Source organism: Pleurodeles waltl, chromosome 7 (genome assembly GCF_031143425.1).
Source record: "Pleurodeles waltl isolate 20211129_DDA chromosome 7, aPleWal1.hap1.20221129, whole genome shotgun sequence".
Lineage (NCBI taxonomy): Eukaryota > Metazoa > Chordata > Amphibia > Caudata > Salamandridae > Pleurodeles > Pleurodeles waltl.
Genome location: NC_090446.1, coordinates 1,457,754,000 through 1,457,774,281, shown reverse-complemented (window position 1 = coordinate 1,457,774,281; position 20,282 = coordinate 1,457,754,000). Strand labels below are relative to the sequence as shown.

Below are 20,282 nucleotides of genomic sequence, written 5' to 3'. Positions count from 1 at the left end.
CATGTCTCAGACCTGCCACTTTAGTGTCTGTGTGCAGTTTTGAACTGCCAGTTCGACCTGGCCAGCACACCCACTTGCCAGGCCCAAACCTTCCCTTTTACTACATGCAAGTCACCCCTAAGTTGGCAGCCCCATGGCCAGTGTGCGGTGTATCGAAATGGAGGACATTTACTGGTGTGTTTTGATAGTGAAATACTGCAAAATTCAGTTATCGCTATTGCAGTCTTTCTCATAAGTTAATATAGAGATTGCCATAAAATATCTTTTAAGTATGTTTTCTCATTTCACTTGTAATTTCCCATTGGGAGCAAATAGAGATATGAGATTGAGGTCTGTAATCTCAAAATTTAAAAGTACATATTTTGGTGATGTTGTTTTTTAAATTCTAAGTTTGAAAATGTCACTTTTTAGAAAGTGGGCTTTTCTTCATTCTGTGCCTCTGCCTGGCTGTGGCATATATGTCTGGGAAAGGATGACAGTTGGGCTGGTTGTGAATTCACTCTAGACAGTCACACAAAAGGAGCTGAGGTGTGCCCTGCACATCCTGATGGGTCTTCCTGGGCTAGAGTGGTGGGGGGAGCGGACACTTGCACATGAGTGCCTGTCCTTATACAAAGCAGTCTCCAACCCCCTGGAGTGTGTCTGGGGCCTGGGCAAGGAAAGGCAGAGTCTTGTGCACTACAAAGACTTTCCTTTGAAGTTTGCCTACTTCAAAGGCAGAAATTAGTATAAGTATTGGACCTCTTGGTCCACAACTTCAAAATCCTTCTGAACTGAGCACATTCTGCCTGGAAGGGAGAGCTGGATGCTGTAGGGGGCACTGCCATTCTGCCCGTTGATTTGCTGTGCTGGTCTGCTGCTTCTGTCCCGGGAGTGGAAGGGCTGGACTTTGCTTTCTACATCCTGCTTCCAAAAGTTCTCCAAGAGCTTGGATTGAGCTTGCCTCCTGTTAGAAGCCTCAGGGACATCCAAGACTTAATCTGCCAGCACCTGAGCTCTCTTGCTGAGGCTCCTGACTCACCAAGTGTTGCCAAATCCAGTTCCAGGGCATTTGGGAGTGAATTCTGGTAAAACCAAGAGGAAACCAAGGGCCAGATGTAGCAAAGGTTTTTACCCATTCTGTGTCTATGGGAAAAAGTGTTCGTACATATGGCCCCAAGTACATTGACTGGGAGCGATTTTGTAACTAGCTCTGCTGTCCGACGTCATGCTGCTGCCTGCGCTGGAGTTGTGTTCACCGCTGAGGGCAACGACTACAACCGACATCGCAGGCCTGATGCCACTGCAGCACCTCCGAAAGTCCCGCCACAGCGTGAGTCCTGAGTGCTGTGTCCCAACATCTGGGACACCCGACTCCAACTCCACAGCAGCACCTGTGGCCCCATCATTTAAAGTAAATTGCTATAATGAATTATTGGCCACCTGTAGGAAAGTCCTCCTTTTTACCCTGGTCACCCCCAGACTTTTTGGACAGGTACTGGTGGTTACTGACTCTTGGCTGTGCCCTAGGTACTGCTCACCAGTCCCAGGGCCAGTGCTCTGTGTAAAGTGGATATGCAAATTAGGCTAATTATAATTGGCAAAGTTAACCTACCTATAAGTCCCTAGTATATGGTAGGACTTGGAGGTTTAGGGACCCCAGCATAGGTAGTGCCCCCATAGGTGCAATGTCGAGGTGCCCAGTGTCATTTTAAAGGCAGGCCTGCCTTGCTGGCTGCTTTTAAATTAAAGTTACATGCAAATTCGACTTTAGAATTAAAAGTAGTTCCAAAGTCTTAAACTACCTTATTTTTACATATGTCACCCCTAAGGTGTGCCCTATGTGCCCCTAGGGCTGGGTGCCATGTAACTATAAGCAGGGACCTTATAAAAATAGTTTTATAAGCCCTGGTGAGATAAAACAGCCACATTCTTTTTTCCCTCATTGTAGTGAATGGCCTCCATAGGCTAGAATGGGGAGACTTTATTTTAATTTTAAAAGTCCCCTTAAGTAACAGATAAAAAGAGTTTGGTATCAAATTAACTGTTATAATAAATCCCACAACTTCCAGTTGTGGGATTTAATATAACTTGTTCAGGTAAAGAGTTTTAAACTTTACCTGAAAAGTTGCCAACTTCAGCCCTGCACTGTTTTTGCTGATGTGCTCTGATTGGCCAGCCTCTGGCAGCCTGGCCAGGCTGCCCTGGTGATGTGGGAAGTGGCCTGGCTTCACACAAAGAGATGTGCCTGTGGGAGGAGATCTCCCCTCAGCAGATGGTGAGGCAGGAAGGGGGAGGGCTGCCAAACTGGTCTTCAAAGGCAGAGAAGGACATTTGGAGCAACCCAGCAACACCCCCACATCCTGCAAACCCAGACAATTAGGTGCCCCGTTGATTAGATTAGGATAGGGCAGGAGAGGGGTGTGTTTAGGATTTTTAGCCACACCAGTGGGCGGGCTCAGCCAGATGTAACCTCCAAAAATCACTTTAAGCCATGATGGATGTTTGAGGAATTTTGCTCCCTGGGATTGATTTTTTCCACACTTCCCAGGAAGTGGTCATCACAGGGGGAAGGTCCCTGCACCTGATTGGAGAACCAGGGCACCCCTGTTTTTCACTCAGGAGCAGATATAAAACTGGCAGACCTGCACCCACACCTCAGATCCCCATCAGATTCCAACAAGGAAGAACTGCAGGAAAAGAAGGACTGCCCTGCTGGACCCCTGGCCTGCACCTGGATCCTGCACTCTGAAGGACTGCACCAGCTGCACACTTGGGCTTCACCACAACAAGGACTTTGCCTGGCTTCAACTGGTTCAAGGAGTGACTGCCTGTTTGCTACAGGTGAAAACTTGCTAACCAGAGCACACACTCCTGAAGAAACCAACCAGCTGACCACTGTCCAGTGGGCAAAAAGGAGTTTGCGCCAGGTGCATTCTGAGAGTTGTAGTCCACACCCCCAAGGATCATCTCAGAGCTTCTGGAACCTTGGGGTGAGCTGTGGACCCCAAAAGAACCTTAAAGGAACATCTGGAAGAAGACCCAGAAGTTTGGAGAACTTTTGAAACAAAAGCTCCATAGAGGGACCAACCCGCTGCGGCAACTCTAGCCGGCTTGCATCAATCGCGACCCGTCCTGACTTGCAGGTTCGTCCCGGTGAAGAAAATCTCCAAAAAAGAGACTAAGTCCGAACGTAGAAAGTTGACCGGGACCTCCCAGCCAGCGTATCCGAGGAGGGCTTTAAGGACGTCAGATCAAGATCCAGGTTTGCCCCGGTCGAAGGATTTTCACCTCGAAAAAATTACTAAGTCCGAAGGTAAACATCTCCACCGAGGGTCATTGCGACGCGTATCCGAGGAAGAGTTCCAGGAGGTCGGATTGGACTGGCCGGTTCGTCCCGCTGAAGAAAATCTTTAGAAAAACGACTAAGTCCGATGGTAAACTTTTGACCGAGGCCTCCGGCGGGCTGAAGCCGGGCTCCATCGCGGTCAGCCTTAAACTTTGACTTTGCCCCGGTCGAGGTGCAACCAGATTGGCGCTTTTTGTTTCTAGGCGCTAGAAAACAATAATTCTTTAAAAATTCATATCTCTGGTTCCCCTTATCCGATTTTATTCGTTTTTGTGTCATTTTAAAGATAAAAATATAATCTATTCTGATAAATTGGTTTTGGATTTTTAAACTGTTTCCTGTGTTTTATTTAATTACTGTTTTGTGATATTTGAATGCTTTACACTCTGTCTTCTAAGTTAAGCCTTGTCGCTCGTTGCCAAGCTAACAAGGGTTGAGCTGGGTTTAATTTACTGAGACCTAACTGGACCTAAGTGCAGGTTAATGGCCTACTGCTAAGTGTAGATACTTACCAGCCCTTATCAATAACCCATTTTCCAACACCACCCTAGTGCAAGATGCTCTTAGCAGAATGTATCAGGGCACCTTATTCCGCCTGTCTGTTCAGAAGCCTCGTGTGATTTGTCGCTTTACAGCAAATTATCTCAAAGGAAATACTATAGCTATAGGATACTGTGAAGCATGCACCGCTCTTGGCTGCCATGTCACCGACCATGCTTCAGATTTGGTGGACTATAGCACTACCATAGCTGAAACCATGCTATGCATGTAACCCAATAGAGTGCCACTAGATTTAAGGTCACCCATGGACTTGGTAACCAACACCTCTACTACATCTAAATCCTTGTGGTGGAGATGGGATGCTCGAACTCTACCACACTAAGGATTTACATGGAGTTTGTACTCTACAATATATTAGTGATGTGCACTATAGATTTAATACAATATTTTGATATAGTACTATGTTAACTGTATTGTTTTGACAATATGTTGACATTGCTTTGGTGATCCTAGAAATTTGGCATAGAAAAGTGTGAAGCTGTGTGTGTGATGAGGCTATCTACATTTTAGGGCAGTACTGAGGATTAGGATTGCGTGCATGGTAATGAAGTAATACGGATTCTGTGTGGTTTTTGTAAGAGTGTTCTGATTTGCATTATTCATGTAGCAGTTTTGTGAATTTGCACGTTTTGTAATGCACAAATACACATCTTTTCATTTGTTCTTCTGAAAATGCTTGTGAAAATGCCATATATTTGGAGCATGGTAATGTGTTAACATGGATTTTATGTTGTTTTAGGAAGAGTGTTCTGGTGTGCATTAGTCATATAGTGATTTAGTGAATGTGCACAATTTGTGATACACACCTTATGGTTTGTTGTTAGTTTGCTGTTTCTAGAATAGTGCAATGAAATAGTTATAGATTACCGTTACATACTTTTGAAAACTAACATATTCATTTTTCCTCTTCAGATGAAAACAAGGTGTACATGAACATGCCAAACAGATAGTCAAAATGCCTGAATTACTCCATCTGAGGTCTGAAGTATCACACGGAGCCCCTTCAATGAACGACACCATATCAGCGATGCAGTACCAGAGCACCACATATTCCTCCACTTTGCGACCACGGAGACATGGTGAAGAACCTCTACTCTTCAGCTGTAGACTTTAGTATCAATGTCGCCCCTTTCAAACTTCAGATATACAAAGCTGCCCTAGTCTTCTCCAATCTCAGAGTTGATATTCATAAAGCAGCACAGCTCCCTTCTGATCTCAGTTAAAGGAACAAGCACCAGTATTCTACTGCTTAAAACCTCAGACGCAGGAAATATCACAGGTCTGTGTAGTTGCAAATGTGAGCTAAAATGATCAGTCCTGATAGATCCAAGGCCTGAAATAGCACACAGCACGGATACTGCTAAACTACAAGCAACACCCAGTCAAGTAGCACACAGACGTCAAATAACTGCATGAGACCTCAATCCAAGACATGAAATAATACCAGCAGCCATTCTGATCTAAGATTAGAAATAACACAAGCACTATTAAACCTTCCAATGGAATACTGAATCAGGATCAGCCCTTCTGATTGAAAACTAACATTAACACACACACTCTGATCCAAGTTTGAAGACAACCGAAGCAACATCAATCATACCAATCTGAGATTGTGGGTAACTATAGCAGCTTCAACTAGTCCAACCTAGGAGTGGATATCAGTCCTGCAGCACCCATCCTTCATATCTACAAGTAGAGATACAGCATTAGCCCTTTGAATCTAGAAGTTGCATTAGCCCTTCTGATCTAAGGTTATAGCATAGCTAAAAGAAAGAATGTCAGCCATTCTGATGGAACTGTACTGTAGCTAATAGAAGCAGTATCAGCCCCACTGCAAGATTAATGTACACTAGATAACTGATATAGCACCATACTATCTGTTCTAGTGCTGGTCGTATCAAAAGTAGCATCCTTTTCTGATCAATAACTGCTGACAATTGAAACAACCTTTCCTATCTCAAACTGTGGACAACTAAACCTGCATCAAGCTGCCCAACCTAAGAGTGTACATCACACAAGCAGCAATCAACCCTCTCATATAACATACAAAGTATTAGCAACTTTTCCAAAGTAAGTATATAAATTAACACAAGAAACTCCAGAAAAAATGTAATCACCAAAACTTCTCATCAAAGACTGAAACTGAATCAGCATCAACCCATCCACATTAAATCTGGGCATACTGGGCATATGTTAAGAAGAGTAAGAATTGAACTAAGCAGCATCATTTGAGGAGAAGATTTTTTTGTGACTCATCATTCATGGCCAAGATAATGATGTACATAGTTTAAGGGGATACAAATCTGAGAATCAGAAACGACACCCACGTGCTTTGAGAAATTTCTTTTCTGCAATGTGATCAATTTCAAGTCCAAGCTTCAGCACAGGAGTGCTCCATACAATCCATCTAAGACATGTTTACCCATCAGTTGGCAATAACTACATCTTTAAAGGCCAGAAAGAAGAACAGAGGTATCACTGTTGTGTGCACATTATCCAGACAACTACAATGTATGCTAATAGGCTCTGTGTTCCAGAGTTCATTTCGGTTAGTAACAAAGCTATTGACCAAGGATGAGAGTCAAGACTGAGACGTGGTAAAAACGCAACAGGGAGGACAATAAATGCAAGTCTGGCCTAAAGAAATAGAGTGAAGCAGGAGATACGGCAAGACAGGGCTTAATTTGAGCTCGTGGGGACCACCAGCGCTCATTTTGGGGACCGGCACTTATTTGTCTGCTTTAGATACTTACCAAAACAAAGAGAGGGAAAAAAAACAAAGACATTGGAAGCACGGAGGAAATGAAAGGCAGAAAAAACATCACCAGGGGAGAAAGCAGGAACTGGCAAGAGTGAAATAAAGGGCAGGTAGTGTCTTGTAGTTGAGGAACAAGGGTGAGAAAAGACTATGCAACTTTGGTGCTAGGCGTGCATACATTTAATTGCACAGGTCGCAGGCTTCTCAGCAGAGATTTGGGCACTGGCACTCATTCCTTTGCAAACCAAGCGCTGCAAAATGAGAATAAAGTAAAATGCTTGAGACTTGAGGTGTCCAGTGGAACCAGAAGAGGCATCAAACGACAGTAGGGGGAAGGCACTAAACGACAATGTGGTGTCTACAAAGCCCTCAACCGAAGCACAAGTGGCAACAGAGGGAACTGGAAAAGGGCAGGGGGATTCTGTTATTTGTATAACACCCATCAATGACACCAGAAAAGACATGGGCGGATGATAGAATGAGAAAATGTCAGATATCAAGCTCTCTATAGAAGCAGAAGGTGTGCACAGGTGATTGGTGGAAAGGCAGAGAGAGGGACTGATGGGCTTACAAAGCCAGTTACTGGTACCGGAAAGGGCAACATGTGAAGTTGGAGGAAGGCACAGAGAGGCAGATGGATAGCAGAAGAACAAGTATGAGGAAAGGCAAGAATTAGGGCAAGTATAACGTCGGAAATAGGAAAGGACGAGATAACATCCAAAAATGGAATTCACCAAATGTTATACGAAGTATGATTTACAGCCTACTTCTGTAAATGTTTGTGAATTTCTGAATCTTGTAAATCTGCACGAATGGAAGGATATATACCTGCAAGTTCACGTTTCTGACTTTAATAATATTTTTAAGTTGCTTATAATGGTTTTATACTGATTCACCAATATTAATATTTTTTTCAAACACTGGCTTGCATCAAACATGTTTTACTAAAAAATGCCTATGATAAATGGTATTTACAAGTGCACAGTAGTTTGGCAAAACTTTTGTTTCAAGTTTCAAATGTTTTTGGTGAAAATGTACTTTGAGCGCAAACAATCACCAGTATTGTAGTCACGCTTATGTATACATTTGCATATAATAAAGGAACATTTTTGGTCCATTGTAATAGCCTCATAGGGTTAAATTTTGCAGTTGTGTACACGCTTTTATACTGGAAACAAAGTCACTAATGCAAGCTGAGTTCACATTATTTACCTTACAACACTGGCTCTAATAATCAATGCTTTTCATTAATAAATCAGTTTTATATAAGTTTCAGCAATGAATACCTATATAATTAGAAATCCTATCTTATTGGCAGAAAATGCTCCTTCAGAGGTCCTTTGCTGTGGTATGTAAACTGGCAGGCAATGTGTTTGAGCTGCATGATACTGTCCAGTGGGCAAAATCACCTTGAAAACATGTTGTCGATGAACCGAAGCAATATATCTTTGGTGTTGGGCAATGGGGATTCCACTTCGTTGTCTTACATACTCTGGTAGTTGTGGCCAATGTTGTATTATAGTTCTACTTTTACTGGAACTATGCTACAAACCCGGGCTATGCTGTCTCATGTTTACATGACCAGATAGTCTCGCCACTCTTCCAAGAGTTGTGCTCTGACAATTTCTTCATGGAAACACCTTTCTCTTGTGGGCTTTAGGGAAGTTATGTGTCAAGCATTAAAGTTATGAAAAATGGCATTATCCTCAAATCCAATCACTTTATCTTCCATTGCCTTCAACACCCCTGCCCCTCTAATAAGGGATATGCCTTCTTCATCAGCAGGTGAGCGGGACTCATTTCCAGACTGTACGGAGGGCTTCACTTACCACCTAGGACCCCCCACCCCCGTCTCCATCACATACCCACCCCCTGGTCTCCATCACATCATCCTACACATATACACCTGACCCAATGATTTTGGACTTGCATCTGAAAAATGAAAATATGACAAATAAAATGTATTTGAAATCCATGCGTTTACGTAAAGTCAATGAAGTGTACAACATGTATATATTATTGAAATCCTGGAGTAACGTCAAATGGTAGTCTTAACAATGTTTGACCCGTTGCATTGTGTATTTATACACGTTGCATGGGTTAGCTGGATTCCCAGGCATTTGGCAATGAGAAAATAAAAATATGCTGCTCAATCACGAATTTCTCCAACTACTTCTTCCATCTCCTCTCCATCCACTAGTGGTCTAGCCAACCTGGTTTGTATATCTGTGGCCACTCTCATCTGGAGGTTCTGTATTTTTATGACTTAAATGAGGTGGACTAAATCCTAGTTGCACGCACAGCTACCTAGTATCAAAAAATAAGTCTGGGGAGGAAGTAGCAAACTCAGTAGCAGAACTAATGTGTTTTGAGATCCCAAACTATAACAAGCATTTTCAATGCAATGGCTCTCACGTTTGCTCGAGTTAGCGCTATTAGCGTTGTAAATTCCTAACTGGACTTTTCTTGCCACAAAAACTGAAAATAAAAAAGTAAAGCTGTTGACTTAAGCGAGCCGATTCAAAGCGCCGCCGCTGTGATCCCAAAGGAGAGACACAAAAGGAGAAGGAAATTCGCTCGCAGTCAAAGTTATCGGGAAAAGTGCAATTGTCCTTATAACAGGGTCGATAGCCAAGGCGGTAACAAAACCGCCCCAGGGAGGGACAAACGTAAAGCATTTACCAACGAAAATAAAGGATTTTTGAAAGGCAAGCCCATGAACGAGTGATAGTGATGGGCATGCGGTGGGTGTGGGTAAAAGCCCAGATACATACCAATACTTGGAAAAGCTGCGTTTGCACACTGCTATGCTCGACCTAAGTTAACCTTTCCAAATTTCAAGATCTTATTTCTAAGCTACTAAGTCCATCATTCCAGTTAGCGTGTTACTTCAGAGTCAAACTGAGCAGCAAGTAATTACCCATTGTGCAGGTTTTGGTAATTACTGGTCGACCAATTTGCGCACTATCAGGCGTTTCACAGCTCCATGGATGTTATATAGCGGTCGCCATGGGTCGCAGCTGCGACCTCTGACTTGCCCTTTGTGACCCCTGGCACTGCTGTTGCGACCCCTGGCTTCAGAGGTGGCAAAGCCAGTGTCAAGAACACTAGGGCAGCTCTGCAAATACCTTATTTTCTGCCCCTTTTCATTATGCTAATAGTGAGTGATATATTATTCACTATTAGAGTAATAAAAATGGAGCAGCTAAGCTGGAACAGAACCTTTGATGACAGCTGTGATAAGTATTAATGGTTTAAACTGTAAATTGTGTGCATGCTTGCAGGTGGGAGTGTGTTTCTGTGAGGGAGTGTGTGCAGGTGTAAGCCTGAGTGTGAGTGAAAGTGACTGAGGGTCAGTGACAGTTAGTAAGATTGAGTAAGACCGAGGCCCAGATTTACAAGTTTTTGATGCAAGCTAGTGCTGCACCTAGGTTGCTTTGCTGCCTTGCATCAAAGGGAGACAGAAAAAATGCACATAACTGATATCTTATGGAAAAAAATGTATTTACCTGTCTTGACAGCCTGGCACTAACAAACACACACTTCCACCACAGGGCAAGGGAGTGCGCATTCTCTGAAGCATAGGTTTTATACCGAAAGGGGTCCATTCTAATACACAAACCATGCGTCAAGGACTTTTCCACTTTTCATGTGTTCTGTACACTGCAGGGCACCAGTGTTGGCTGCTGACTTTGAAAGTGGTGGGGCAAAAAGGTGGATGCTTTTGCTTATTCAGTACTGTATGAGAGGATGTACTGTACGTAAAGCGACGAATCGGTAATAGCGATTTCTTAAAAATCGCAAATGCTACTGCTGAATCAACAAATTGCGATACTGGCCCCATTCGCAGCTATGGGCCTGTTGGCCCATGTCTGCAAATTTTTTGCATTTCCAAAATTGCGATTTCTGAACCAGAAATCGCAATTTTGGAAATGCAAAACCCCAGGGTGCTTGGGGGCTAAGGCCCCCTCTGCGGCACCCCAAAATATTTTTGGGGACATGTAAGGTGCACACATGCCAAAAGGGCATGTGTGCTTTACATGTACAATTTAAAAATGCATTTCAAATGCATTTTTTAATTTTGAACATGGTTACCACCAAGTTCAACTTGGTGGTAATTAGCGATTCCTAAATGCCAAAATCGCATTTAAGAATAGCTTCATACATGTGTTAAGAAATTGCAAATAAAGAATCCTTATTTGCGATTTCTACTTTAGAGAGTCTCAATATGCGACTCTCTAAACAGGGTCGCAATTTTAAGGAAAATTGTGTTCAGAATGTATTTCATTCATTCTGAAATGGCATTTTGCATTCGCAAACGGGCATTCGCACCGTTTGCGAATGCAAAATGCTTTCATACATCTGGCCCTGTAAGTCTAATGGCTGCCATGCCTTATTCATTCACCCCAATAAAATGCACTGCAGATACTAGGGGAATTTATATTGACTTCTTACTGTATTAAAATATATGTCTTTGGTCCAATGTGGATCGCCAGTTGCTACTTTATTGGACACAGTGCCTTGGGTGATTTTAAAATCGCCTTCAGCAAGACTCCAAGCCTAAAATCGGGTTTTAAAATATTTCTGAAAAGTTTGAAATGTCTGGAGTCCTGGTAAACACAGTCGGTTAGTCGTTAAGAGGAGCGGTCCAGCATGCAAAATGTATTTTCTTAGAGTGCTGAACTTGCTGGCTCCGTTACAATCCTGCCAGTGCCTCTTGGAATCACATTGAACTGTGCCTGGTTCAATCCCTGGCATATCTAGTTGCAGCTATAAATAAAACGTGTCCCATCATCTTGCTAGTGATTTTTTAATCACCTTATTAGTACTGTTATACAATCTTACCTTACCTTGTCGATTTTTTGGGATTCAGCTGTTAGACTTTGATTCCCTAGGTTAAATCCTCCCGCCTTGCGCAGCGTGAATGTTAAGGCCAGGGAGAGATAATCCCAAGATCCCTAGCCAGTCCAAGTACTGCTCTTGTGCTGCATATAAGAATAAACGGCATAACAGCAGTGCGTGGATTGGCTGGGGCATGCAAACTCAACGTTCCACAGAAGACCGATGGGTCTTGCCTTTGCTCACCCAGCTCCATGATAGCCTTGAACGTCAAAGCCTGAACTGCGCATGTCAGGTTGGCCGCAGCAAAAATACCGGCCAATCTGACATTCACAGTTCTGTTAACAGCCTCAGCTCTCCATCCCTATGACTTTTGTGAGAGCTCCGTAGCCCCACCCCATAAGGAAGAAAAATGAATGGAGGTACGTGATTAATTGTCAAAATAATGGGCCTGGGAGGTAGTGGCTCACAGCAGTATTGGGTCAACGCCACTGCACCCTTGTGAAGGAACCACCGCTGCAGGGCACATACAAAATTGGAAAAGTTATGAGAGAGGAAAACATTTCTTCTTGTTGCGCTTGTGTCGTGGCGTCATAGGATTTTGGTGCGAATTCTCATCTACCAGTGTTTCTAAATAGGGATTTCCATCAAAATCCATGGGAGGTTGCATGGGAGGGCCCAGTCACCATCCATGGAATACCTGTTTGACACAAAATAACACAAAGCAGCCCATACCATAAGTTTGCATTATTTTGGGATGTTATCCTGTGCAAATCTGGATTTGCATTGGATAGTAAATCCCACCCTAACACTTTGCAAGCGTGATGCATGGTGCAAAACATTAATAAACCTGGGTCTGAGTGTCAGTAAATGTGAGTGAGTAAGGCTGAGATAAAGAATGAATCCAAGTGAGTGAGAATGAATAAGAATGAGTGCAAGAGAGAGTGAGTGTGATGTTAGGGTCATGAGACGCCTTCATCTAATACTCAAGGGACATATGATGTCACTTCCTATGATGTCACCATGGTCAAAGGGTATGTGATGTCACTTCCTCTACCTCTGGCATTTTGGTGAATCGACGCTCATGCACACGTTGTAATGCAGACTAACATACAAAAGTATTTTGCCTTATTCAGGGGTGCATTACCTCACACTTAGCACTATTTGCCCACAAGATTTGTGCCAGGTTATACCTGCCACATATTTTGTGGGCAAGATCGAGGTGAACAGTTTGCTTCCAGGTTGAATTACGGTTTTGGGGAGCAGCACAAAACTTTGAATGAGTGGCCTAGTCATATGTTCCCTTGTATGAATCATTGACTGAATCTCAGACTTTTGCTTAGAAAAAAACGTTATGAATTGGCTTCTTAGAACCGTAACTTGAGCACTGGGTAACCATGTAATGGAAATTATTATAGAGAATTTACCACTTTCTATTGATCAAATAAAAAATCATCCAAATCTACATGCAGGCAGAAATTTGCATTTTTTTTCACAAATACCTTCAACCTGCTCCTCAACATCATCCGAGGCTACCCATATTTTTCACAGGCATAAAGTTTTAGACACATAGATTTCCTTCACTTGGTATTCTATCCTTGTGGGTGAGCTGTTAGAAATGGGGTCTTTGGTAGGCAGTCAGGTTGCCCCCAGTCAAATCAAGGACCCTCACTCTAGTCAGGATAAAGGAGTATCACACTCAGTTAACCCCGCTCACCCCCTTGGTAGCTTGGCATGAGCAGACAGGTTTAACTTCAGAAGCAATGTGTAAAGTATTTGTACCAACACCCACAGTAATACACTGAAAACACTAAAAAATTGACACCACACCAGTTTAGAAAAATAGTAAATATTTATCTGAACAAAACAAAACCAAAACCAAAACGACAAATACACAAGTGAAGTTATGAATTTTTAAGGGCTAAACACAAAAAATGGCACTTAGAAACACAAATGCTTCGATTAGGTGATATCAAGACGTTGTGACGGAGTCATTTCCAATAATCCAATGCCAATGGTGCCTGTCATGGAGTCACGCAGACCCCCAGGTACAGTACATTCGTGAAATGTGAAAACAAGCCGGTGCACGGAGTCGGGGATCATGACGTTGTTGGATCCGAGGTAGCGTTGGTTCCGGTGCTGCGGAGCGAAAGAGCGGAAGTGTCACGAACATGTGCGGGATCCTTGCTGCGGAGCAGTGGAGGGGAGGCGGTGGCTGTGCAAAGAGTTGAATCAGCACACTTTGGGTCGATATCCGGTGGTCACAGCGTGGCGTGGTGACTTCTACGGAGTCGTGGACTTCGACAGGGCTGCAGCGGCGTCGGGCCTGCGGGGTCGTCGCACTCCAGCAAGGACCACGGCTTCGGTTGCAGGCGGCATCACAGGATTCTGAAACGCCATCAGTCCTTAGTCGTCCGAAGTCAGTTTACTTGTTTTTTCTTGGTTTTTCCACCAGCTTCTCCTTTCTAGGACCAGGGACTGGATTAGGCACCACTTGGGAGGGCAGGAGTCTCAGCAAAGAGTGCAGTTGCTGGCAGAGGACGTCTTTGGTGGTCCTGAGACTTCAGAACAGGAGGCAAGCTCAGTCCAAGCCCTTGGAGATTTTTCTCAAGCAGGAATCTACCACAAAGTCCAGTCTTTGTCCCCTTTCACAGGCTGAAGCAGCCACTGCAGGATAACCCAACAAAGCACAGTCACAGGCCTGGCAGCACTTCTCCTCAGCTCTTCAGATCTTCTCCTCGGCAGAGGTTCCTCTTGATTCCAGAAGTGATCTGCATTTCAGGGGTTTTGGGTCCAATACTTATACCCCTTTCTGCCTTGAAGTAGGCATACTTCAAAGGAAATACTCTGTTGTTCACAAGATCCTGCCTTGCCCAGGCCAGGCCCCAGAGACACACCTGGGGGTTGGAGACTGTATTGTGAGAAGGCTGGCACAGCCTATTCAGTTGTGAGTGACCCCTCCGCCCTCCACTCTAGCACAGATGGCTCATCAGGATATGCAGGCTATACCCTAGCTCCCTTTGTGTCACTGTCTAGAGGAGAGGTGCAAACAGCCCAACTGTCAAACTGACCCAGACAGGGAATTCACAAACAGGAAGAGTCACAGAATGCTTCAAGCAAAAAAAATGCCTACTTTCTAAAAGTGGCATTTCCAAACTAACAATCTAAAACTAAGCCCCTCATTATGACATTGGCAGTAAAACCCACTTACCTCCATGCTGACTGGCGCCAACATACCGCCGCCGCGGATATCCCTTCACCATATTATGGCACATACACACCAATCCATCACTATTCAGCCACACACACAAATCCACCACACCAAAGGTCAGTGATAAACTGGCAATATCAAAACCCACACCGTTATGCCCACCACATTATGACCCACAAATGACCACGGCGGACATTCAATGGCGGTAAACCATTGGCGGTACATATCGCCGCGCTCAAAATACACACACTCAAACAAAACAACACCACATTGGTTAATTTAAATAACACACACCTGACACCCATACACACACCACACCCCTTCACCCACACCACTATAAAACATTACCCACATCCCTTTAACATTACAAACCATTGGCACGGGACAGACACCACGACTACAGACAAAACCAGAGCCACACACCACCTACACCTATACACCACCCACACACCCCACATCACACACCCCAACACATCACCCTACACACCCTCACCTCCACAACTCACACAACACCCATGGCACCACAAAGACACCCCAGGTTCCCAGAGGATGAGCTAAGGGTCATGGTGGAGGAAATCATCCAGGTACAGCCTCAGCTATTTGGAGCACAGGTGCAGCAAATATCCATTGCTAGAAAGACGGAGCTATGGGGGAGGATTGTGGACAGGGTCAATGCCATGGGACAGCACCCCAGAACAAGGGACCATGTCAGGAAGAGGTGGAACGGCCTGCGGGGGAAGGTACGTTCCATTGCAGCAAGATACCAACTCGCTGTACAGAGGACTGGCGGTGGACCCCCACCTCCTCCCCCACAACTAACAACATGGGAGGAGCAAGTCTTGGCAATCATGTATCCTGAGGGCCTGGAGTAGCAGGAGGACTGGACTCTGGTAAGTCAATTCTATACTACTATCACTCTCCTAGGTGCATGCCATCACATACCCCCACCCTCAATCCCATCACTCCACCACCTCCCACACCCCCCATCACATCTCACTCATCCCAATGCCATGGCCTGCATGCCATACCAATGCATGGACACCACTCACCTACCTGCATGGACACCTATCACTAAAGCATGCACACTAGAGAGAACTAATCATCCCACCATACACCAACGTACACAAGTGGAAGCTGCCAGGGCAAATACAAACAAAGAAGGCAACCCACTGATGCACAATATGTCACAAACAGAAACACTTACACTGCATTTACATCCCCACAGGTATCCCCGCCAATATCAGCAGCGAAGAAGTGCCAGCACTATCCAGTCCCCTCACAGAAGAGGCCCACAGTGATGACAGCAGCTCTGGTCGCCTGGATCTGGATGACCAACCTGGCCCATCAGGGACCTCTGGACAACCAGTAACCCAGGCCCAGTCACACACCACCACAGAGCCTCCCCATCTGGAAACACCACCACAGCACCCACCCAGCATTCCCATACCTCTGTCTCCAGGACACGTCAATCAGCAGTGTGTCCACCACTACAGGGACCCCATGGCACACCTTGTGCCCAAGACAATCAGGGACATGGGGTCAGTGGCAGTGGGCACACAGTTTAGGGGACAGAGGCACAGGACAGCAGGGAAACTGGGAGAAGTGCTGTGCACCAGGGGGAGGACAGGCCCAGGGAACCGACTCTCCAGGAGGCACTTGCAGAGATCCTGGGAGCATACCAACATTTCCAGGATACGCTGGGCCAGATCCTGGACAACATGCCGGAGAACAGGCAGCTGCAGGAGGGACAGTACCAGGGGATCAGGGAGGACTTTCAGGCCATCAACACCACCCTGGTCTCCATAGCAGGGGTGCTGGCAGACATGGCCAGCATTATGAGGGAGGCAGTCTTACAACAGCGGGCCCCTGCTACTAGCCAGACATCTAAACTTCCTACCACCTCCGCTGCCGCTAGTGGACAGGAGGCCCCGCCACAGGACCAACAGGCCACCAGTACCCCTCCCCCTGCAGAAGGTGAACCACCCCGCAAACGTTCCCTGTGATCCAGGCAGAAGCCAGAGACAATTGCCAAGACCCCAACCAGGAAATGAGACTCTCCTGATTGTCACCCTTGTGTCCCACTCTGTCACCCTGTCCACCGTGAACTGCCATTGCTCCCCTTCCTATGTCCCCTTGGACAATGCACCTGTGCTACAAATAGACTGGAACAATACCCTGGACTTTCCTCCATCATCACCCCGGCCTATTGCACTTGCCCCTCTTCTTCTTAGCACTTAAATAAACACACTTTAAAAAAATACAAGTATAGAGTATGTCAAATGTTTTAAGTATGTATTTGTTTAACGAGGTTCAAACATTGCAATTCAACTGTACTGTAATGTTGACATAGTAAAGACCTATAGTTGGCTGCAGTGATCACACCAGGAACGATAGTGGGGCACCAACATCTGCAAAATGAGTTGCCAAAGGGTACAGTGAGTGGGCATAGAAGTGGAAACTAACAGCATGGCAGTGCCATAGATAATTCAAAAAATGACAATGAAATGTGAAGTAACACTGTCTTACCTGTGTGTCATTGGAAGCATTATCGAATCACTGCAGTTCTGTCATCCTCATCCTCATCCTCTGCCTTCTCATCCTCACTGTCCACAGTGTCCACTGCTGCCACATGGCCATCTCCAGCCTCCTCCTCCTGCAGAAAAGGCACATGGCGTCTCAAGGCAAAGTTGTGCAACATGCAGCATGCCACGGTTATCTGGCAGACCTTCTTAGGAGAGTAGCACAGGGATCCACCTGTTAGATGGAGGCACCGGAACCTGGCCTTCAGAAGGCCAAAGGTACGTTCGATAATCCTTCTTGTTCGCCCATGTGCCTCATTGTAACATTCTTCTGCCCTTGTCCTGGGATTCCTCACAGGGGTCAGTAGCCATGAGAGGTTGGGGTAACCTGAGTCACCTGTAAATATCGAGGGACATCATTTAGCCACACATTATCCTATATGGCCCAAACCATACCCATACGCCAACATCTACTGGGTGGGACCCAGGGCTCACCTATTAGCCCCACCCGATGTCTCTGTAGTTGGTCCATCACATTTGGGATGCTGCTATTACTCAGGAAAAAGGTATCATGCACAGACCCTGGATACTTAGCATTGGCATGGGAGATGTACTGGTCCCCCAAGCACACCATCTGCACATTCATGGAGAGGAAACTCTTTTGATTTCTGTACACCTGTTCATTTTGATGGGGGGACAAATGCAATATGTGTTCCATCAATTGCCCCAATTATGTTGGGGATATGTACCATTGCATAGAAGTCAGCCTTCACTGTGGCCAAATCTTCAACCTGGGTAAAAACAATATAGCTGCACATGTGTTTAATCAGGGCAGACAACACTCTTGTCAGCACTACTGAGAACATTGGCTGTGACATTCCTGCTGCTAAGCCCACTGTCACTTGGAAAGAACAAGTTGCCAAGAAATGGAGCACAGATAGGGCTTGCACAAGAGGGGGGATCCCAGTGGAGTGACGGATAGCAGGTATCAGGTCAGGCTCCAGTAGGGCACACACCTCCGTGATTGTGGCTCTGTCAAGTCTATAGGTGAGGATAATGTGCCTGTCCTCCATTGTTGCCAAGTCCACCAGGGGTCTGTAAACAGGGGTATGACTCCATCTCCTATTCTTCCACAGCGGTTGCAGTCTAAGAGACAAAAGAGTGAGGAGCCTGTCACAAACTGTACATTGGAGACAAAACAGTACATTGCATGATGTTAACATGTAATGGGTAAGTGGCATTTGTCCTGTTTGTCCTATTTTTTACTGTGACACAGTTATTTCCAGGGCCAGCCCCTCTCCCTGAAATGGCGTTCACCTGTCCTGTGTGGAGGGACAGGTGGAAGTGAGGTAACTCCGCTGACGTTCTGCGCCATTACGGGAGGCGGTCGTGAACCGCCATGCAACTCCTCATTGGATAACACTGGGCCCTATGGGGTACAGTGGCCAATGGTGATGTACGCCGGCGGTGACGGTATGCACCGCTGCGGACGTGATCACCATTTCCTATCTGATCACTCACTTGCTACCTGACCTTCAATAGGAGAGAACCTACACTGCATGTGCTGTTGTGACCTGTGTCTGGAACCTACCATGGCTCGTGTGACTGGGGAAAGGGCCCCTGCCTTCACCTCGGCAGAGTTGGAACGGCTGGTGGATGGGGTCCTACCCCAGTACGGACTGCTGTATGGGCCTCCAGACCAATAGGTGAGTACATTGTGAGCACGATGCATGTGGCATGAATGCATAGAGTGGTGTGTGAAGGCCCTGTGTAGGTGGGGTGGGTGGATGTCCCCTGGGTGGTGTGCAGCTTGTGTGCTGGGCCCTGTGTGTGCAAATGGCGACGTGAAGGGGTATGGTGGGCCATAAGTATAACAGGCAGGACATTTCCTGTGTGTATTTCTCTGCAGGTCAGCACCCATCAAAAGAAGGGTATTTGGCGTGCCATCACCAAGGAGGTGCGGACCCTGGGGGCCTGCGGCAGGTGGAGCACCCACTGTCGGAAACGGTGGGAGGACCTGAGACACTGGGCATGGAAGATGGCGGAGGCCCAGCTGAGGATGGCCTCCCAACAAGGAAGGGGTGCCCGTCGAACCCTGACCCCCCTGATGGCCTGCATACTGGCGGTGGCCTATCCGGTGCTGGATGGGCCCTTGAGGGCATCTCAGCAGCCACACATAAGGGGGTGAGCACAGTGCCCATCATCACTACTTACGCATGGTTGGGGGGTACCGGGGTGGGGGATGTGTGTCAGTGGGTGCCCCTAGGTCAGGCCTGATATTGCAGAGTAGGTCCCATGGTATGCAGGGTTCTGAAGTGATAATCCTGCTACCCAGTTTGTAGGCATCCACAACTGGTCAGGGTTGTGTGGCTCCAAGGTGTGCTGATTTTGGCGGTATGTGCCCCTCCCCATGCCTTGGTGGCTAGCATTATCACAGGTAGTGGCATTGCATAGTGCGTAGGGCTGTTCCCTATGTGTGAGGGTGGTGTGGAAGCCAATGGTGGTGTTGGTGCAGCCACTGACCAAGTGTATCCTTTATCTCCCCCCCCCCCCTTTTTGTTTTGTCATCCTGTCCTTATGTGCATTAGCATCATCTGGCGGAGGAGCAGAGGCACCGGCGATGGAGGGAGCTGCATCCCACAGGACCCAGGAGGCAGAGTTGACCGACAGTGAGGACTGAGGACGAGGGGACATCACGGTTGAGACTCGAGGGGAAAGTTCCGACACAGATACCTCCTCTGATGGAAGCTCCCTGGTGTTGGCGGACACCTCTGTGCTTACTTCAGTTAAAGGTACATCCGCCACCCCGTACCAGCACCGCCCTCCCAGCAGCCCTTCATCGAGTTGCCCATGCCTGCTCACCCAGGAGGGTGGGCATCTCCTTCGCCCCAGGCACCTGAGGCCCTTCCCCAGTTAGCCCTGCTGCACTGAGTGAGGAGGCTATTGACCTCCTGAGATCCATCTCTGTTAGGCAGTCAAATATTGTGAATGCAATCCAGGGGCTGGCAGCCCAAATGCAACAGACTAATGCATTTCTGGAGGGCATTCACACTGGCTTGTCGGCCC

At 46.2% G+C, this 20,282-nt stretch overlaps 1 protein-coding gene across 1 annotated transcript in view; it reads left to right on the top strand.

Moving 5' to 3' along the window:
• Positions 1–8,800, top strand: part of HCST (hematopoietic cell signal transducer) — a 71,778-nt gene extending 62,978 nt beyond the window's left edge. The window contains exon 4 of the mRNA XM_069201118.1: positions 4,802–8,800. Coding sequence (XP_069057219.1) covers positions 4,802–4,839 — 38 coding nt within the window. The 3' untranslated portion in view covers positions 4,840–8,800. The remainder of the gene's footprint in view (positions 1–4,801) is intronic.
• Positions 8,801–20,282: the final 11,482 nt, after the last annotated feature.